Genomic DNA, 22340 nt, shown 5'->3' on the forward strand with positions numbered 1-22340 from the left:
TTACCTGCTGGCTAAGCACAAGATCCTTGATAAATAAAATTTGGAAATAAAGATTTGGTTCTAAAAGAAACCATTGGTAAAGACAGTGAGCTTACCAATGGGAATACTTTGTGAAAGGTAGAGAAATATGAATTTTATTTTCAATAATAGATATTAAAATTATATTTCACTCCATGGTGCAGGCTCTACAGTATACTCTATATTAGATGATGAAGACACGCAGTCCTCTTTTATTGTCATTTAGTAATGCATGCATTAAGAAATGATACATTATTTCCTCCGGTGTGATATCACAAAGCACAGGACAGACCAAGACTGAAAAAACTAACAAAACCACATAATTATAACATATAGTTACAACAGTGCAACAAAACCATAACTTGATGAAGAACAGTCCATGAGCACAGTAAAAAGTTCAAAGTCTGTTAAATGTCCCACACCTCACGCAGACGGGAGAAGGAAGAAAAACTCTCCTTGCCATGCCAAACCACAGTCCAACTCTGAGTCGTCCGAAAACTTTGAGCCTCCGATCAGCTCTCCGACACTGAGTACTGAGCGCCATCTCTATCCGAGCGATTCGACCTCAATCTCGGTCACCAACAGCAGGCAAAGCCGGAGATTTTGAGGCCTTCCCTCCGGAAGATTCACGATTGCGCAGTAACGTCAGCAGCGAACCTGCATTTCAGAAATTTCTCCAGATGTTCCTCTGTGCTTTCACGTCTGTCTCCATCAAATCAGAATTGTCTACGGCCCCTATTTAATGGATACGATATCATTTTTCACTGGAGGGCTGCGCACGCGTGGTGCAATGCTTCTCTCCCCTCCCGCCGAGAGTGAGGTGTGCATGATTTTCATATTTTGTAAAAATTACAAATGAAAATAATTGCGGTACTGATTTCCTAGTGATTTATAAACAATGGCACATCTACAACTTTCAGTTTGTTCCGTTCTGTAAAAGTTCTGTGGAATGTTGGAGTGAGTGAGTTAAGCCCCACACCACATTTGCTGGGACGTCAGTACTACTTTAGCAGTATATTTGATGGCACTTGGTGTTCATTTAGTATTTCAATAATATTTGAGTAATCTTGCAAATATGTGGACGATTAAGCATTCTTGTTCATTTAAATAATTAATTACGGGTTAGATGTATAAATACCGTGAATTACATGTGCCATCATGCTACTACATGATACCGGCGCACCTCACTTAAAGTAAAATCTAAGTTAGACCCGCATTTCAGACTCCCACATCTTCCTTTGAATTAGTTTAAAGGTTTGCAGTCACAAAACATAACAGCACTGTGGGGATGGATATAATAGGGTTTTTTAAGAGAGTCTTAGATAGGTACATAGAGCTTAGAAAATAGAGGGCTATGCGGTAGGGAAATTCCAGGCATTTTCTAGAGTAGGTTACATGGTCAGTACAACATTGTGTGTCAAAGGGCCTGTAATGTACTGTAGATCTCTATGTTTCTATGTACAGAATTGATTGTCAGAGATGAATGCCATCTTTACTGCCACTTACTCGGTGAATTTGAAAGCAACCACTAGGTTATCATAACTGGTAATTGGTCCACAATTGGATTATCCACTTCAATGAACTGATGAGTTCAGAGTAATCAGCTGAAGGTAAAATAATTCTCAGAATCAGGTTTATTGTCATCCCTGATGGTAATAATGAGAAGTGGTCAGATCCTGAATAGAAACATACATAGAACCATAGAAAATAGGTGCAGGAGTAGGCCATTCGGCCCTTCGAGCCTGCACCACCATTTATTATGATCATGGCTGATCATCCAACTCAGAACCCCGCCCCAGCCTTCCCTCCATGCCCCCTGACCCCCGTAGCCACAAGGGTGAAGATCCTTAAAGATAGATGTCACTTTCTTCATTCAAAGATTCAAAGTACATTTATTATCAAAGTATGTATAAATTAGACAACTTTGAAATTTGTCTGCTTACAGACACAAAACCAGAAACGCGAAAGAACCCAATTAAAAAAAAGACCAACACCCAACCCACAGTGAAAGAAAAAAACACAAATCATGCAAACAATAGAAGCAAGCAACAGCATTCTGAACCAAATTAAGTTCCTAGACCTGAATCTCCAGAATTGCTATGGTAGGCTCATTAAGGCACCATTCTTTGAAAATGTCTTCAATGGTGGGCAGACTTCTGTTTATGATGGAGCTGTAACCCTCTGCAAACTCTTATGACCCTGTGCATTGGAGCTTCCACACAAGGTGGTGATGCAACAAACCAGAATGCTCTCCATAGTACACCTGCAGAAATTTGCTAAATTCTTATCCACCACCCACTGGAACATTAGTAAGTTCACTGTGTGTCGGGCAGATATGGATCCATTGATGGATGTAAGCATGGGCAAAGATCTTTTGACAAAATCATAGGTCTGCAATTGTGATTGTGTTTAATATGTGAAGCAAATTGTCAGTGTCAATACTATTGGCTGCAAAATGGTGTAGGAAACTTCACAGTCAAGTTGTGCCTGGATGTAACACAGAACATGGGGTTTGATCAGCTCTACATAGAAGTTCTTGTTTTAACCATGGCATTTATTCAAAGAGGTTATTATTCATTCATTTGTATATTTTAAATTATTCAATTAATAAGCTATTGGAGGAGAAATTGAGGTTCCTGGGACTGTACTCGCTGGAATTCAGAAGGATGAGAGGAGATCTTATAGAAGCACATAAAATTATGAAAGCAATAGTTAAGATAGAGGCAGCAAAGTTATTTCCACTGGTAGGTGAGATTAGAACTAGTGGACATAGCCTCAAGTTTCAGGGGAGTAAATTTAAGATGGAGATGAGGAAGAACTGCTTTTCCCAGAGTGGTGAATCTGTGGAATTCTCTGCCAAATGAAGCAGTGGAGGCTACCTCAGTAAATGCATTTAAGACAAGGTTGGATAGATTTTTGCATAGCAGGGGAATTAAGGGTTATGGGGAAAAGGCAGATCGGTGGAGATAAGTCCATGGTCAGATCAGCCATGGTCTTATTGAATGGCGGAGTAGGCTCAATGGGCCTGATGGCCTAATCCTGCTCCTATTTCTTATGTTCTGTTTATTGGGTAATTAAATACATAACATAAGTAATAATAATTATGCACTTTTTTTCTGTATTTGTCCAGTAGTGAAAATATTTGGGGAAAATATGATTTGAAGAAATTTTACCATGTATCTGTAAATAGTTTTCCCACCATTAAAATTAATTGATGAAAATCTTAATATGTATGTGACAGAGAAGCATGATTTTCTTCCTAATATTGTGGAGGAAATTAACTGCTAAAAATTCCAAACATAAAAACTAATTGAAAGTAAAACAAGGGAGCTGGGAATGTGAGTGTAACTCCATTTTTACTTTAAGCAAGGCACGTACGTATCACGTGGTAGCATTTATGCCATTTTTGTACTTTTGCATACAACCCACAATAAATTATATAATTAACAAAGATAGCTTAACAATATTTACAATATAACTCAAATATTAAATACAAGACAACAGTTACCCAGTTGATACTGGAACTGAGAGCATCATCCAGCACGGTGTTGAAAGTTAACACCTCTGTGGTTCTAGAGTTGGTGGTCAGATGTGACAACATTGCCATGGTTAACTTGTTTTCCAAGAAGAGTATGGTAGCTTCAAATCTCAAGAGGATGTGTTCTTTTCTGAATGAACTTGAGGGTGGAGGTTAAATGGTGGAAATGCAAAAAAAACTGCAGATGCTGGAATTCTACAATGAAATCAGACAGCACGGAAAATACTCAGCAGTTCAGGCAGCACCTGTGGAGAAAGGAACAGAATTGAAGTTTCAGTTAACGACTCTTTACCAGAACTATTCATAACTGAGTACAGTAATGTGTTTCTATTCAGTTGGTTTGCTTTTTTCAACCTTAGAACATCATAGGCAATATTTCTTAGAATTTTGATAGAGTCTGATATGTCACAAGATGAGTTTCTGCAGTCTTTTGAATTAGGTTTAAAATAACAATGGATCTAGGCACTGCCTAGCTAGCAGAAAATATTGATAATCAGAAATTTCCATCAATTGTATTAGTTTGCAGGACTTTGCAAAGGTATAAAACATTGAGATGAGTCAGATGTGGGATTGAGGGAGCCAGATAACATTAAAAAATATGGCTATCTTTTAAATTCTATATTTATTTTAATTTATTTACACAACTGAAAATAGCTTTTCCTCAAGTGAATTCAATTTTCAAGCTGGCAGTCCCACATTTATGTTTTGACACAGTGATTAAAAATGTACATTTATTACAATTAATACATGTTAAGCTCTGTATATCAAACTCTATCAAGCAATTACTTTTGAGGGAATATATGAAGAATTTTAAAGCGAAGTGCAGGTCTAAGAATTTTCTAGTTGTGCTGATGTATCGGAGACTTCAGTTTGGTGATATAGTAACAATAATTTTAATATGCAGAAGCTTTTGTGAGGAATCATTTTTGTATATCCCGCTTTTGAATGGCAGTAAATTTAGATATAGTTCCTCCACAGTTAAATAGTGTCTTGTGTCTAAAGTAGATTCTGTGCCCCCTGTTGTTTATTTTCTCTGAGAAGGAATCATCATGACTTTTTAGATCAGGAATTCCCTGCCTTCATTATGTCATGAGCTGGTACTGTTAAACAAGGTGCCCGTGGACCCCAAGTCTAAAACTTAGGCCTTCCCTGTTACAGAATGACATCCAAATGTGTCCCATTAAAATAGACTGAAAGGAAAGGAAGTGACCTCTGCTGAATTGATTCATTGATGTGTCATGGTACGAAGTTTGAATGACTGGAGTTTCAACTTCAAGATAAGAAGCAATCACTTCAAATTCAATTCAGTAAAAATTTGCATTTTAATGTTTTCCGAGCAATTACAGATTTTTTAGTGCATTTACTTATTGTGCTAAATAGTGTTGATTGGACAAAGAAGGCACTGATTATTGTTACTGAAGATAGGAGAGGAAAGAAAAAGATTAGGATTCACATAATGGTGAAGAATGATTATTTTGTACACGTCTCCAGCTCAAAGTGAGAATTATTGCTTTGGCCATTATCAAAGTCGAAGTCAAAGTAAAATTTAGTATCAAAGTTCGAAGTAAGTTTATTATCAAAGTACATATACATCACCATGTACAAACCTGAGATTCATTTTCTTGCAGGCATACTCAGTAAATCCATAATAGAATAACAACCATAATAAAATTAATGAAAGACCACAGCAACTGAGTGTTCAACCACTATGCCAAAGACAAGAAACTGTTCAAATACAAAAAGAACAAAATAATAATAACAAATAATTTAGCAATAGATATTGAGAACATGAGATGAAGAGTCCTTGAAAGAGAATCCATAGGTTGTGGGAAATTTTCAGTGATGAAGCAAGTGAGTGGTATATGGTAACATCTACTATTTACTACCTTAAGATTCAGTTTCTTGTAAGATTTACAGGAAAATAAATAATTATGATCAAATTTATGAAAAACAAAATATATAAGCAAAGACTGACAATAACCGATATGCAAAGAAGACAAAGTGTGCAAATGAATTTTAAAAAATCATAGTGAGAACACGAGTTGTAAAGAGTCCTTGAAAATGAGACTGTTCAGAATAGCATCAGTTCTGAATTGTGGTGTGTAGTTAATCACACTGGTTCAAGAGCCAGGTAGTTATAAGGTAATAACTGTTCCTGATCCTGGTGGTGCGGGACCTAAAGCTTCTGTACCTCCTGCCCAATGGATGAAGCAGGAAGACAGCATGGTCTGGATGGCCAGATTCCTTGATGATGCATGCTGATTTCTGAGGCAGTGCTCCATGTAAATGTGCTCATTGGCGGGGAGAGCATTACCTATGATAGACTGGGCTGTGTCCACCAGCTTCTGTAGACTTTTCCATTCCTGGACCATAGTGTTTCCATACCAGGCCATGATGCAACCAATTAGGATATCCTTCACTGTGCATCAATAAAAGTTTGTCCAAGCTTTTCGTGACATGCCATATAATCAAAGAGAGTAAAGGCTCTGTCTTTGTAATGGCATTTAAGTGTTGGTCTCAGCATAGTTTCTCTGATGTTAAAATGCCAAACTAATTAAAATTAACAAAAATAAACTTGAACAATATTTATTGCATCATAACTTACCCAAAAAGTCGCAGAGAAGTACAGCACAGAAGCAGGACCTTTGACACAAATAGTCCATTCCAAAACCACTTAAACTGCCTACTCCCATAGACGGGCACCAGGATCATAGCCCTCCATGCTCTTACCATCCATGTACCTATCCAAATTCTTTTCAACATTGAAATCAAGCTCATATGCACCACTTGTGCTGGCAACTCATTCTACACTCTAACAACCCTCTGAGTGAAGATGTTTCCCCTCATGTTCAGCTTAAACTTTTCACCTTCATAAGAACATAAGAAATAGGAGCAGGAGTAGGCCATCTGGCCCATTGAGCCTGCCCTGCCATTCAATAAGATCATGTCTGATCTGTCCATAAAATCAGCTCCATCTACCTGCCTTTTCCCCATAATCCTTAATTCCCCTACTATGTAAAAACCTATCTAACTGTATATTAATTATATTTAGTGAAGAAGTCTCAACTGCTTCCCTGGGCAGAGAACTCCACAGATTCACCACTCTCTGGGTAAAACAATTTCTCCTCATCTCCATCCTAAATCTTTTCCCCTGAATCTTGAGGCAATGTTCTCTAGTTTTAGTCTCACCTACCAATAGAAACAACTTCCCTACTATCTTACCTATCCCTTTCAAAATTGTGTATGTTTCTATAAGATACCCTCTCATTCTTCTGAATTCCAGGCGACTCAATCTCTCCTCATAGGTTAACCCCTTCATCTCTGGAATCAACCTGGTGAACCTCCCCTGCATTGCCTCCAAAGCCAGTATATCCTTCCTCAAGTATGGAGACCAGAACTGCACACAGTACTCCAGGCACGGCCTCACCAGTACCCTATGTAGTTGCAGCATGACCTCCCTGCTCTTGAACTTAATCCCTCTAGCAATGAAGGCCAACATTCCGTTTGCCTTCTTAATAACCTGTTGTATCTGCAAGCCAACTTTTTGCGATTCATGAACAAGCACGCCCAAGTCCCATTGCATAACAGCATGCTGCAATCTTTCACCATTTAAATAGTAATCTGCTGTTCTATTATTCCTTCCAAAGTGGATGATCTTGTATTTACCAACGTTGCATTTACCAACGTTGTATTTCATCTGCCAGACCTTGGCCCACTCACTTAACCTATCTATATCCCTTTGCAGACTCTCCACATCCTCCGTACAATTTGCTTTTCCACTCAGTTTAGTGTCATCAGCAAATTTTTCTACGCTACACTCAGTCACCTCTTCCAAATCATCAATGTAAATAGTAAACAGCTGCGGGCCCAGGAACGACCCCTGTGGCACCCCAATCACCACTGACTGCCAAACGAAGAAACACCCATTTATACCAACTCTCTACCTTCTATTGGGTAACCAATCCACTATCCATGCCAATACACTTCCTCCGACTCCATGCATCCGTATCTTATTTATAAGTCTCTTGTGTGGCATCATATCGAACGCCTTCTGGAAATCCAAGTATATGACATCCACCTGTTCCCCTCTATCCACTGCACTCATTATGTCCTCAAAGAACTCCATTAAGTTTGTCAATCAGGACCTGCCCTTTCTGAATCCATGCTGCGTCTGTCAAATGAAACCACTCCCTTCTAAATGTTTCGCTATTTCTTCCTAATGACAGCTTCGAGCATTTTTCCGACTACAGATGTTAAGTTGACTGGCCTATAGTTGACCGTCTTTTGCCTACATTCTTTTTTAAAAAGTGGCCTGACATTTGCTGTCTTCCAGTCTGCCGGGACCTTCCCAGAGTCTAGAAAATTTTGGTAAATGACTGTACCTCTTCCTAGAGATGCTGCCTGGCCTGCTGCGTTCACCAGCAACTTTGATGTATTGCTTAGCCGCGCTGCTGTCTTCTAGGAGCGTGTTGACCATAGTCTTGGCAGGGCGCCCAAGGTTCATCCTCCCGTGCTTGGGATCCCATATGATGACTAGGCTGGCAGGTAGCTCGGGGTGGCGTAGACAGTGCTTCGCGAGTTGAAGTCTTCTCGCCTCGATTTTAGTGGAGAGCATCGGTAGGTTGTTATAGAGCTCAACGTTCGTCATATGCTGTTGCCAGCTCACGTCAAGAGCCATCCGGAGCAATCGTGTATAGCAACCATCTAGAGACTTTCACATCGTTTTGGTGAGTGTCCACGTCTTGCATCCGTACGTGAGAATGGACTCTGACTGCTATGAAAATCCTCTTTTTAAGCCCTCCGGTCAGGTTCGACTTCCAGATTTCCTTCATGTGGTTCATAGCCCTCCACGCCAGCGCCTTTCGTATCTTTATGTCCTTCTCCGAACTCATCATTCTTGACCCAAGGTACTTGTCATATCTATCATAAAATACACATATTTGTAAGGCTCCCATCCAAATCAACAAAGTACCCTGGGATTTCATATGTTCTATTTTGTCACATTAAATTTTACAGAAGTTACAAATTCATAAATATTTCAGGGTTACAGGTATATTTCCACAAAAGCTCAAGGATTCTGTAATGAATTTTAATGTAAATTATTAAGTTAGTGTATTATGGTCACATATACTGAGGTATAGTGAAATCTTTGTTTGAATGTCATTATTCATATCATTTCATCACATCATTAAGTTAAAGTAGTTCAAGGGAAAAGCAATAAAGAATGTTAGATGAAGTGTTATAGTTATAGGGAAAATGCAGTTCAGGCAGACAAGATACAAGGCTATGATATGGTTGATTGTGAGGTCAAGAGTACAAGGGGACAATTCAATAGTTTTATAACAGTGGAATATAAGTAATTCTTGAAGCTGCTGGTACATCCTTCCAGGCTTTTGTATCTTCTGCCGAATGGAAAGGAGCAGAAGAGAGAATGTCTGGGTGGGTGGGGCTTTTGATGATGCTGGTAGATTTACTGAAGACTATGGGCTCATTTTCAAGGACACTATCTCCTGTCCTCGATAGTTATCGCATATTTACTTATTATTAGAGATACAGCTCTACCAAAGTGTGAGGTGATCCTTCCCTCTGCCAGCCTAATAGTTCCCTCCTATATATCCCTCCATTTTTCTTACATCCATCTGCCGATCTGAGAATCTCTTAAATTTATCTGATGTATCTGCCTCTACTACCTCTCCTGGCAGTCTGTTCTATACACACAATACTCTCAGTATATAAAAAAAGACTACCTCTGACATTCCCCCTATACTTTCTTCAAATCACTTTTAAACTATGCCTTCTCATAGAAGCCATTTCTGTCCTGGGAAAAAGTCAGTGGCTGTCCACACTTTCTTTGGTTCTTTTCATTATATCTGGCTGGCAGCGTGGGGATACATCTCTACCAAAGGAACTGTACAGGGCTACTTCCCTCTGCTGGTATGCAGGTCACCCTTCAGCAAGATGTAGCCCTGGTTAGTCAATACCCACCTTTCCCACCCCCCCCCCCAAATCAGGGACATGTGATGCCATGGGAGGAGGTGGAGAATGGTCGTATGGGCAGCTAGTACATATCACAAGTCCTGGTTCTGCAACCACTGACACCAGGCAGACAATCTCTGAAGAGTATTGATAATGACTGGGGTCACCCATCTTGCAAAGGCACTGCCCAGAAGAAAGCAATAGCAAATCACTTATATGGAAAAATTTGTCAAGAACAATCATGGCCATGGAAAGACCATGATCGCCCACATCATATGACACGGCGCATAATGAACAGACAATTTATTATTTCTATTTCTTTCCTTTCGTATTTACACATTTTGTTGTCTTCTGCACTGGATGAACACTCAGGTTGGAACAGTCTAAAGTTAGGGCTTTACTCTCTGGAGAGAAGGAGGATGAGAGGAGACATGATAGAGGTGTACAAGATAATAAGAGGAATAGATAGAGTGAATAGCCAGTGCCTCTTCCCCATGGCACCACTGCTCAATACAAGAGGACATGGCTTTAAGGTAAGGGATGGGACATTCAAGGGGGATATTAGGGGAAGGTTTTTTACTCAGGGCATAGTTGGTGCATGGAATGCACTGCCTGAGTCAGTGGTGGAGGCAGATACACTAGTGAAGTTTTAAAAGACTACTAGACAGGTATATGGAGGAATTTAAGGTGGGGGCTTATATGGGAGGCAGGGTTTGAGGGTCGGCACAACATTGTGGGCCGAAGGGCCTGTACTGTGCTGTACTATTCTATGTTCTATGTTTTATCATTGATTACTATCAATGGTCATTATTCTATGGATTTATTGAGTGCCTGAAAGAAAATGACTCTCAGTATTGTATATGGTGACAGACATGTAGTTTGATAATAAAATTTACTTTGAACTTTGAGGAAGAAAGAGTGTTGAAGTGTATATGAGCAACTAAGGGACTGAATCTATCTTTAAAGTTTTATTAAAAACTTTGTGTTGTGACTGCCTTGGTGTTTCTGTGAAATGACTTTATAATAAGGAAATCTATTATTTATAGTCTGAAAGTAATAATTATGGATATTTATGGTTACTTACTACCCTTGACAATAGAGGGGAAAATGCATTAGGCATCCTCTGTAATCTCCAGTGTATTATGTTGTAATTAAGGGATAATTGTTCATTAATCTGTCACTCTGTCCTACACAAGGCATAAAAATAGCATGAATTTTGAGTCACAGGGGACTAGTGGAGATTGTCTTCCTGCCAGAAGCATCATATCAAAAAGTTGGGTGACACTGAAATCATAAATTATTCTTTGGAACGTCAAAGGTTGAGGGGGGACTTGATAGAGATATTTAAAATTATGAGGGGCTGGACACAGGACCAGAACTGGATGAGGACACGAAGCTAAGACATAGACTTAGGAGATTGGAACACGGAGCCTTGGTAACCTTGGGAGACAGGAATGCGGAACACCGAGCCTTGGTAACCTTGGGAGACAGGAACGCGGAACACCGAACTTTGGTAACCTTGGGAGGCGGGAATGCGGAACACCAAGCCTTGGTAATCTTGGGAGACAGGAACGCGGAGCACGGAGCCCTGGTAACCTTGAGAGACAGGAACAGAGAACACAGAGCCAGGGCCCTTCCTTGGGAACAGGACATAGGGCCAGGACTCATACACAGAATGCTGAACACAACAAGACACTTCACAAGGTAGCAGCAAACAGCCAGACCTACCTAATAAAGGCAAGCACACAAAGAGACAGTACCAAACAACAAAAGACAGTTCCTTATCTAGACACAGCAAGGCTTCAGACACTGGTTGCAGGGCAAGGCTTCAGGAGGAAGGGGCAGAGAAGGGATTCAGACAGGGGGTTTGGACAGGAACAATCCAGCACCCAAGCCCTGGTCTCCGGAGGTATTTATGTGTCTGCCCAAACGAGAATCATGTGCCCCAATTAGAGCACCCAACAGAACAATGGAAAACCGGAAAACCTGGAATACGGATCAATGGACCGGACTGTGAACCAGAATGCGGACTTCACGGACCGGACCATGACACACCCTTCCAGCTGAGTGTCGACCATGATGTAGCTGGCCATATAATACTCTGCCGGGTAGCCAACATGGGGGCATCCTTATCACGTGCCCCAGCCACTGCAGCTGACGCTGGGTGATCATGGCCTCAATACTCCTGCAGTTGGTCTTTGCAAGTAATTCAGTGTGAGGCACCCGCTCACGCCGGGTAATTCCCAGGATGCGCTGGAGGCAACTTATGTGGAAGCGCTCCAAAGACTTGATGTGACAGCTGTAGGTTACCCAAGCTTCACAGCTATAAAGGAGGGTGGTGACACAGACAGAGTCTGTCTGTCTGTCCCCTATATCTATTCTAGTTGTAATCTCCTCAAACAATTCCATAAGGTTCATCAGGCAAGATTTTCTCTTAAGGAAACCATCCTGATTTTGTTTGATCTTGTCCTGTGTCACCAAGTACTCCATAACCTCATCCTTAACAACTGACTCGAACATCTTCCCAGCCACTGAGGCATCATGCCAGAGTCCAATGATTTTTGAAAACTATTACTAATGCCTCCACAATCTCTGCCACTACCACTTTCAGAACCCTAGCGTGCAGTTCATCTGGTCTGGGTGACTTATGTCCCCTTAGGTCTTTCAGCTTTTTGAGCACCTTCTCCCTTGTAATAGTAACTGCACTCACTTCTCTTCCCTCACACCCTTCATCACCTGGCACACTGCTCGTGTCTTCCACAGTGAAGATGGATGCAACATACTCATTTAGTTTATCTGCCATCTCCTTGTCCCCGTTTTTATTTCTCCGGCTTCATTTTCTAGGGGTCCCATATCCACTCTCATCTCTCTTTTATTTTTTAAATACTCAATAAGCTTTTACTATCTACTTTGATATTGTTTGCTAACTTGCTTTCATATTTCATCATTTCCTTCCTAACGATTTTTTAAATTGCTCTCTGTAGATTTTTAAAAGCTTCTTGCCAATTTTTGCTTTGTTGTATACCTCCTCTTTTGCTTTGACTTCCCTTGTCAGTCACAGTTGTATTTCTTTGTTTTTGGAATACATCTATCCTGCACCTTCCTCATTTTCCTCAGAAACTCACACAGTTGGTGCTCTGCTGTCATCCCTGCCAGCATTTCCTTCCAATTAACTTTGGCCAACTCCTCTCTCATACCACTGTAATTTCCCTTACTCCACTGAAATACTGCTGTGTTAGACTTTACTATCTCCGTATCAAATTTCAAGTTGAACTCAATAATATTTGTATCACTGTTTCCTAAGGGTTCATCTACCTTAAAGTTCCCTTATCACATCTGGTTCATTGGATAACATCCAATCCAGTATAGTTGATCCCCTAGTAGACTCAATAACAAAAATTCAACAAACTCAACAAACTCACTCTCTTGAGATCCATTACCAAACTGATTTTCCCAATTAACCTGCCTGTTGAAATCTCCCATGACTGTCAAAACATTACCCTTTTGATATTCCTTTTCAATCTCCTGTCGTAATCTGTGGTCCACATCCCAGCTATCGTCAGGGGGCCTGTATATAAGCGCCGTCAGGATCCTTTAACCCTTGCAGTTTCTGAACTCATCCCACAAGGATTTAACATCTTCTGATCCTATGTTACTTCTTTCTGCTGATTTGATGCCATTCTTTAACAACAGAGCCACACGAGCCCCTCTGCCTACCTACCTATCTCTCTGATACCTTGCAACCTTGGACATTCAGCTCCCAAATACAACCACCTTTCAGCTACAATTCAGTGATGGCCACAACATCATACTTGACAATCTGTAATAGTGCAACAAGTCCATCCGCCTTATTTCTCTATTAGGTTTGACTTCCATTAGAAGAGTTGGCAGAGTTTGTCATCGAAATATTGGTTAAAATCAATACCTGTACCCAGCTGGAAGCCCGAGAAGAGTTTATCATTCTAAGCTAAATATCAAAGATTTGTATTTCTTTGGAAAAGAAAAGTATTTTGCTTTTTTTCTACCGATTATGAAATTTCAGCCTCTAATTTAAACTTATGCTATAGTATCTCTGTACTAACTCTCAGTGTAAAACAGTTCTTTTTTTCGCTGTCTACTTTGATACATGTGGGAGTCTTTCATGGTGATTAGCTGCTCAGTCTGCCTGATGGCTTCAGTGTCCATGGGCACACACAGAGCACCAGTGAATGGCACGTCATATGAAGGAAAATAATGCAAAGCCCTTTGTGGCATCCTTCATAGCTTTCAGTGAATGCTTCATTGCTTTATGTTCCACAATGTCTAAACTACGTTGAGTTCACAGAGCAGGAAAAAATACTTCATACCAGTATAAAGTAGTGAAAGGCCAAAATTGCCTCAGCTCAATAACAATATTATTCCCAACAAGCTGCTCAACAAAATCTAGCATTTTGTATTGGCATCGGTTTGTTATTGCCACATGTACCAAGATACAATTAAAAAAACTTGTCTTGCATAATGTACGTACATAACAAATCATTAGGTGTGGGCACGTGGCCAAGTGGTTAAGGCATTGGACTAGCGACCTGAAGGTCGTGAGTTTGAGCCCCAGCCAAGGCAACGTGTTGTGTCCTTGAGAAGGCACTTAATCACACATTGCTCTGCGACGACACTGGTGCCAAGCTGTATGGGTCCTAATGCCCTTCCCTTGGACAACATCGGTGGCATGGAGAGGCGAGACTTGCAGCATGGGCAACTGCTGGTCTTCCATACAACCTTGCCCAGGCCTGCGCCCTGGAGAGTGAAGACTTTCCAGGCACAGATCCATGGTCTCGCAAGACTAACGGATGCCTTTTTTAAACAAATTATTATACAGCACATTGAGATAGAACAAGTTAAAATAACTACAATGCAGAATAAAGTGAAAAAGTGTGGTGCAGGTAAACGATAAAGTGTAAGATCACAATGAAATAGACTGTGAGGCCAAGTGTCCACCTTATCGTATAAGAAGTCCAGTAGAGAGTCTGATAACAATGGGATTGAACTTGGAGTTATGCGCACATAGGCTTTTGTATCTTCTACCCAATTGGATTTAAGTACATTTACATTCCATTGGTTCTATATTGTAAAACCATAAGACATAGAAACTGAACTAGGCCATTCAGCCCATCAAGTCTGCTCTGCCATGCCATTATGGCTGATTTATTAACCCTCTCAACCCATTCTCCTGCCTTCCCCCTGTAACCTTTGATGTTCTGACGAATCAAGAACCTATCAACCTTTGCTTTAAATATACTCAACTGTTTGGCCTCCACAGCATCTATTACTTTATCTCATGGTGATTACTAAGTTTATTTATCTATTTGATTAGATATATGACGGAAAAGACAGTTCTGCTCATCTCCTGGGGGCTTTCTTTGGCACTGGGATGCTGGGTGTGACCTTAAGCAGTACATCCAATCATCTGTGGCTGGAGTTTAACACTGACTCTGAAACAACTGGAGAAGGTTTTCAACTTGTTTACAATGGTGAGTACTTCAGCTCTCATTATGTCAATTTTCTTGTACAGAATTTAAACAATGTAAAAAAAAAGCTTCACAGAGATGAAATCATAGTTGCTTGTTAATTCCAAAGTAGTGCAAATAAATTATTGCAGAGAAAATTACGAACAGTTGGCCTTTGCAACAATGTTGGCTCTAATTTTTAATGACCAGTGTGAGCAAAAATCTTGTGTTGTGCAGTTTTTTTCTCAGTGACATCAAACATGTGCACATTGAATTTTTAAGCAGAAGTAGACCTGCCTCTATTCAAAGGATAATAAACAACAAAGTCCAATTTGTTGTTCGTTGTTTAAAAGAAATAAAATAATACACATCAATGAGTCTTATTCCTCATATACTATGTGACAGCATATAATAATATCAAAACTTTCATGTTATGAGAGTTATTTGAAATGAAACAAAACCTTTAAAAATTACAAAGCTAGTTGACAAAATATCCAAATAGGTGTTTTATTTGGAAATTAATGATGTTATGGACGAAATGGGAGGTGAGGACCTTGATAAAATCACTGGCACTAAAGAGATAGTGATAAGTAAACTAGAGGGCATGAAGGTAGATAAGTCCCCTGGTCCTGATGGGATGCATCCCAGGTTGCTGAGAGAATTGGCGAAGGTTATAGTAGACGTGTTGGTAATCATTTACCAAATTTCTCTGGACTCTGGAAGACAGCAAATGTCAGGCCACTTTTTAAAAAAGGGATGTAGGCAAAGATGGGCAACTATAGGCCAGTTAGCTTAACATCTGTAGTCGGAAAAAATGCTTGAAGCTGTCACTAAAGAAGAAATAGCAAAACATTTAGAAAGGAGTGGTTTTGTAGTCAGACACAGCATGGATTCAGAAAGGGCAGGTCCAGTTTGACAAACTTACTGGAGTTCTTTGAGGACATAATGAGTGCAGTGGATAGAGGGGAACAGGTGGATGTCGTATACTTGGATTTCCAGAAGGCGTTCGATACGGTGCCATACAAGAGACTTATAAATAAGATACGGATACATGGAATCGGAGGAAGTGTATTGGCATGGATAGTGGATTGGTTAACCAATAGAAGGCAGAGAGTTGGTATAAATGGGTGTTTCTCCAGTTGGCAGTCAGTGGTGAGTGGGGTGCTGCAGGGGTCGGTGCTGGGCCCGCAGCTGTTTACCACTTACATTGATGATTTGGAAGAGGGAACTGAGTGTAGCATAGCAAAATTTGCTGATGACACTAAACTGAGTGGAAAAGCAAATTGTACAGAGGATGTGGAGAGTCTGCAGAGGGATAGAGATAGGTTGAAGTCTGGCAGATGGAATACAACATTGGTAAATGTAAGATCATCCACTTTGGAAGGAATAATAGAAGAGCAGATTATTATTTAAATGGTGAAAGATTGCAGCATGCTGTTGTGCAGAGGGACTTGGGAGTGCTTGTTCATGAATTGCAAAATGTTGGCTTGCAAGTACAACAGGTTATTAAGAAGGCAAACGGAATGTTGGCATTCATTGCTGGAGGGATTGAATTCAAGAGCAGGGAGGTCATGCTGCAACTATACAGGTTTACTGGTGAGGACGCACCTGGAGTACTGTGTGCAGTTCTGGTCTCCATACTTAAGGAAGGATATACTGGCTTTGCAGGCAGTGCAGAGGAGGTTCACCAGGTTGATTCCAGAGATGAAGGGGTTAACCTATGAGGAGAGATTGAGTCACCTGGAACTATACTCTCTGGAATTCAGAAGAATGAGAGGGGATCTTATAGAAACATACAAAATTTTGAAAGGGATAGATAAGATAGAAGTAGGAAAGTTGTTTCCATTGGTAGGTGAGACTAGAACTAGGGGACATTGCCTCAAGATTCAGGAGAGAAGATTTAGGACGGAGAAGAGGAGAAACTGTTTTTCCCAGACAGTGGTGAATCTGTGGAATTCTCTGCTCAGGGAAGCAGTTGAGGCTTCTTCACTAAGTATATTTAAGATGCAGTTAGATAGATTTTTATATAGTAGGGGAATTATGGGTTATGGGGAAAAAGCAAGTAGATGGACCTGAGTTTACAGACAGATCGGTCATGATCTTATTGGATGGTGAGGCAGGCTTGATGGGCCGGATGGCCTCCTCCTGCTCCTATTTCTTATGTTCTTATAAGTCATTCGATACAGGACAGAATTTGTAGCTTAATTACATAAGAGACAAGATAATGAACATATTAAATTGCTTAGTCATTTTTTCTCCCTCCTGTCTTTGGCATTTACCCACTCTCTGTAAACCCTGTCAAGACTAATAAATCCTCCTTCTAACAGATAGCTTTGACTTCTCATCAACATATCCAAATGACTCTCACTTCAATAGTTTCTCAGTTTGTTTTTGATTTGATTCATTAGGCTACAACCTCTTTCATAGACAGCACTAGTTGCAAGAAAGGTTCCACCAATGTCGATGAACTTTGCAAAGTTGCATAGTAAATTTGACATAGTGAGTCAATAATTTCTTCAATAAACAATATTAAAAAGCCAGTTCTAAAATCTGCAGACAAGTCATCGCAAACTCCATGTTGTTAACACCGTCTGCATCAGAAACCTGAAAAGGAAATGTAGTTGTGTATGATCCTGAAATATGCCAACGAGGGAGAGGATGACAACATTTTGTGTGCAGTTAAATTCCTTTGTGCGCTTGCACTAGCGCACACCTCAGAGGGAACATTGCTTTGCAATTAATTATTCAATTATTTCTATATACAAGTTACTAAAGATGATGGTAATCTTTAAAGAACAATAGAACATGAGATATAGGATTTGAATTAGGCTATTTGGCCCACTGAGTTTGCTGTGCCACTTTATCATGGCTGATCCATTTCCCTTTTAGCCCAATCTCTTGTCTTCTCCCCATGTCCCTTCATTCCTTGACTAATCAAGAAAGTGTCAACCTCTCCCAATGGCTTTGCATCCACAACTGCCTATGGCAACAAATTCCACAGATTCACCACTCCTTGGCTAAAGAAATTCCTCCTCATCTCCATTCTAAATGGACATCCCTCTATTCTGAGCCTGATGCTGCTGATCTTAGATTCCCCCACTCTAGGAAATGTCCTCTCCACATCCCACTCTGTCGAGGCCTTTCAACATTCAATAAGATTAAATGAGATCCCCCTTCATTCTTCTAAATTCCAGTGAGCGCAAGCCCAGGGCCATCAAATGTTCTTCATATGATAAACTTTTCAATTCCACAATCATCTCCTTTGAACCCTTTCCAATGACAGCATATTCTTTATCAGATAAAGGGCCCAAAACTGCTCACAATCCTCCAAGTGAGGCCTCACCGGTGACTTTAAAGCCTCAACATTAATTCCTTGTTTTTATTCCTTGTTTTTATATTCTAGTCCTATCGAAATGAATGGTAATGTCGCATTTGTTTATCTGTCATCAAAAGCTGACAACTTTATCAATTTAGTCCACAGGGGCAACTTAAAAATAAAAAAAATTCCAAAAAGATCTTTGGAGAAAAAAAGAGTTTGGTTTTTGGATGGGAGTGGCAGTTAGCTACTGAGAGTGGACTGATAGGGAAACTTAACAGTAGATAGGGCCCTGGCTCAAGCTGGTAACATGGTTTCATCTCAGAGGTCTCTTTAGCTGCTGCTGAAATAAATTATTAATGACCTCCTCAAAATCAAACCAAGTAAAAGAAGATAAACAAATTTTACTGTTTTAAAACAACTTGAGGAACAGACTTTGGTATTGGTATTGGTTTATTACTGTCACATATACCAATATACAGTGAAAAGCTACACACAGAGAATGCTGGAGGAACTCAGCAGGCCAGGCCCAGCATCTGACTGTCCTGATGACGGATTTCGGCCTGAAGCGCCAACTGTTTACTCTTTTCCGTAGATGCTGCCTAGTCTGCTGGTTTCCTCCAGCATTTTGTGTGTATTGCTTGGATTTCCAGCATCTGCAGACTTTTTCTCGTGAGTGGAAAGTTTATCTTGTATTCTGTTCAAATCATTGTGCGGTGCACTGAGCTAGAACAAGGTAAAACAATAATAATGTCAAATGAAATGTAAAAGCTACTGAGAAAGTGCAGTGCAAATAAACAATACAGTACAAGATTATAACAAAGTAGATTGTGAGATCAAGAGTCCATCTTATCATACGAAAGGTCCATTCAAGAGTCTGATAACAGTGGGATAGAAGCTGTTCTTGAGCCTGAAGGCAAGTGCTTGCTGGATCTGGTATTTGCTGCCTGATGAGAGAGGAGGCATGAGAGAACATCCAGGGCCAGTGGGAACTTTTGCTCTTCAAAGGCAGCGAGAAGGATTGACAGAGTCCATAGAGGGAGATCGGTTTCTGCGAGGGACTGAGCTATATCCATAGTTCTCTGCAATTTCTTTCAGTCATTTGCAGAGCAGTCGCAGTCATGCATCCAGACAGAATGCTTTCTGTGGCACATCAAAGAAAATTGGTAAGGGTCGACGGGGACATGCCAGGTTTCTTTAGCTTCCTGAGGAAGTACAGACATTAGTGAGCTTTCATGATTGGACCAGAACAAACTATTGGTGATGTTCTCTCCTCGGAACAAAAAATGCGATGTCTCAAAAAGAAGGCAGACATCATTAAGAATCCCGATCACCCAGGATATATCCTTTTCTCATTGCTACAGACAAAAAAAAAGAGAACAATAAAAGAGAAAAAAAATGTATGGGCCTTAATGGATAGGTGTTGGGAAAGGAGCAGTCAGAAGGGATTAGGTCAATTGGTGTGATTTGCTTAATTAGTTCAACACAACATGATGGGACTAAAGACCTATATCTGTCCTGTACTGCTCTATGTTCTAACTCTGTCTATCTGCTCTGCATTGTTAAAGGCAGGGAGTTGATAGGAGCAGAGAAAGATAGATAGATAGATAGATAGGTAAATAGGGAGGGAGAGAGGAAGAGAGAATAACTATTGTAAGAAAGAGGGGAGATTAAGACTGAGAGAGAGAAGGAGAGATTGGGAGACTTCATTGCCTAGAACCTATGCTCCATCCACCAGAAAAAGTGGGATATTCCAATCCCATCCATTTTAATTCCACTTCCCATTCCCAGATGTTCTCACGGAAACGTACCGAAGAAATGTGGCAAATGTTCAGGGGATATTTCCGTGGGGTTCTGAGTAGGTATGTTCCAATGAGACATGGAAAGGATAGTATGGTACAAGATCCATGGTGCACAAAGGCTGTTGTAAATCTAGTCAAGAAGAAAAGAAGAGCTTACAAAAGGTTCAAAAAACTAGGTAATGATAGAGATCTAGAAGATTATAAGGCTTGCAGGAAGGAGCTTAAGAATGAAATTAGGAGAGCCAGAAGGGGCCATGAGAAGGCCTTGGCAGATAGGATTAAGGAAATTCTAGGCATTCTATGAGTATGTGAAGAGTAAGAAGATAAGATGTGAGAGAATAGGACCAATCAAGTGTGACAATGGAAAAGTATGTACGGAACCAGAGGAAATAGCAGAGGTACTTAATGAGTATTTTGATACAGTATTCACTACGGGAAAGGATCTTGGCAATTGGAGGGATGACTTGTAGTGGACTGAAAACCTTGAGAATGTGGATATTAAGAAAGAGGATGCGCTGGAGATTTTGGAAAGCATCAATTTGGATAAGTCACCGGGACCGGACGGGATGTACCCCAGGCTATTGTGGGAAGTGAGGGAGGAGATTGCTGAGCCTCTGGCAATGATCTTTGCCTCATCAATGAGGATGGGAGAGGTTCCGGGGGACTGGAGTGTTGCAGATGTAGTTTCCTTATTCAAGAAAGGGAGTAGAGGTATCCCAAGCAATTATAGGCCAGTGAATCTTACTTCAGTGGTTGATAAGTTGATGGAGAAGATCTTGAGAAGCAGGATTTATGAACATTTGGAGAGGCATAATATGATTAGGAGTAGTCAGCATGGTTTTGTCAAAGGCAGGTCGTGCCTTACCAGCCCAATTGAATTTTTTGAGGATGTGACTAAGTATATTAATGAAGTTAGAGCTGTAGTGTATATGGATTTTAGTAAGGCCTTTGATAAGGTACCCCATGCAAGGCTTATTGAGAAAGTATGTGATCGAAGGGGACATTGCTTTGTGGATCCAGAACTGGCTTGCCCACAGGAGGCAAAGAGTGGCTGTAGATGGGTCATATTCTGCATGGAGGTTGGTGACCAGTAGTGTGCCTCAGGGATCTGTTCTGGGACCACATCTCTTTGTGATTTTTATAAATGACCTGGATGAGGAAGTGGAGGGATGGGTTAGTAAATTTGCTGATGACACAAAGGTTGGGTTTGTTCTGGATAGTGTGGAGGGCTGTCAGAGGTTACAACGGGACATTGATAGGATGCAAAACTGGGCTGAGAAGTGGCAGATGGAGTTCAACCCAGATAAGTGTGAGGTGGTTCATTTTGGTAGGTCAAATATGATGGAAGAATATAGTATTAATGGTAAGACTCTTAGCAGTGTGGAGGATCAGAGGGATCTTGGGGTCCGAGTCCATAGCACACTCAAAGCTGCTACGCAGGTTGACTCTGTGGTTAAGAAGGCATACGGTGCATTGGCCTTCATCAATTGTGGGATTGAGTTTAAGAGCTGAGAGGTAATGTTGCAGCTATATAGGACCCTGGTCAGACCCCATTTGGAGTACTGTGCTCAATTCTAGTCGTCTCACTATAGGAAGGATGTAGAAATCATAGAAAGGGTGCAGAGCAGATTTACAAGGATGTTGCCTGGATTGGGGAGCATGCCTTATGCGAATAGGTTGAGTAAACTCGGCCTTTTCTCCTTGGAGTGACGGAGGATGAGAGGTGACCTGATAGAGGTGTACAAGATAACGAGAGGCATTGATCACGTGGATAGTCAGAGGCTTTTCCGCAGGGCTCAATTGGCTAGCACGTGAGGGCGTATTTTTAACGTGCTTGGAAGTAGGTACAGAAGAGATGTCAGGGATAAGTTTTTTTACACAGAGAGTGGTGAGTGCGTGTAATGGGCTGCCGGCTGTGGTGGTGGAGGCGAAAACGATAGGGTCTTTTAAGAGACTCCTGGATGGCTAAAATAGAGGGTTATGGGTAAAGCCTAGGTAGTTCTAAGATAGGGACATGTTCGGCACAACTTTGTGGGCCGAAGGGCCTGTATTGTGCTGTATGTTTTCTATGTTTCTATCTTTCATCCTGATATGTCTATCCATGGCCTCCCCCACTGTCGTGATAAGAGCACACTTAGGTTGGAGGTACAGTAGCTCATATTCCGTTTGGTTAACCTCCAGCCTGATGGCAAGAACATCGATTTCTC

At 40.7% G+C, this 22340-nt stretch overlaps 1 protein-coding gene across 1 annotated transcript in view; it reads left to right on the forward strand.

Annotated features, from left to right (window-relative positions):
- The window catches only part of csmd3b (CUB and Sushi multiple domains 3b), a 2134893-nt gene that overhangs the window by 1676125 nt on the left and 436428 nt on the right, over positions 1-22340 (forward strand). Inside the window, exon 23 of the mRNA XM_072277417.1 lies at positions 14883-15039. Within this exon, the coding sequence (XP_072133518.1) occupies positions 14883-15039 (157 nt within the window). The remainder of the gene's footprint in view (positions 1-14882; positions 15040-22340) is intronic.

Source organism: Mobula birostris, chromosome 1 (assembly GCF_030028105.1).
Source record: "Mobula birostris isolate sMobBir1 chromosome 1, sMobBir1.hap1, whole genome shotgun sequence".
NCBI classification, from domain to species: Eukaryota; Metazoa; Chordata; class Chondrichthyes; order Myliobatiformes; family Myliobatidae; genus Mobula; species Mobula birostris.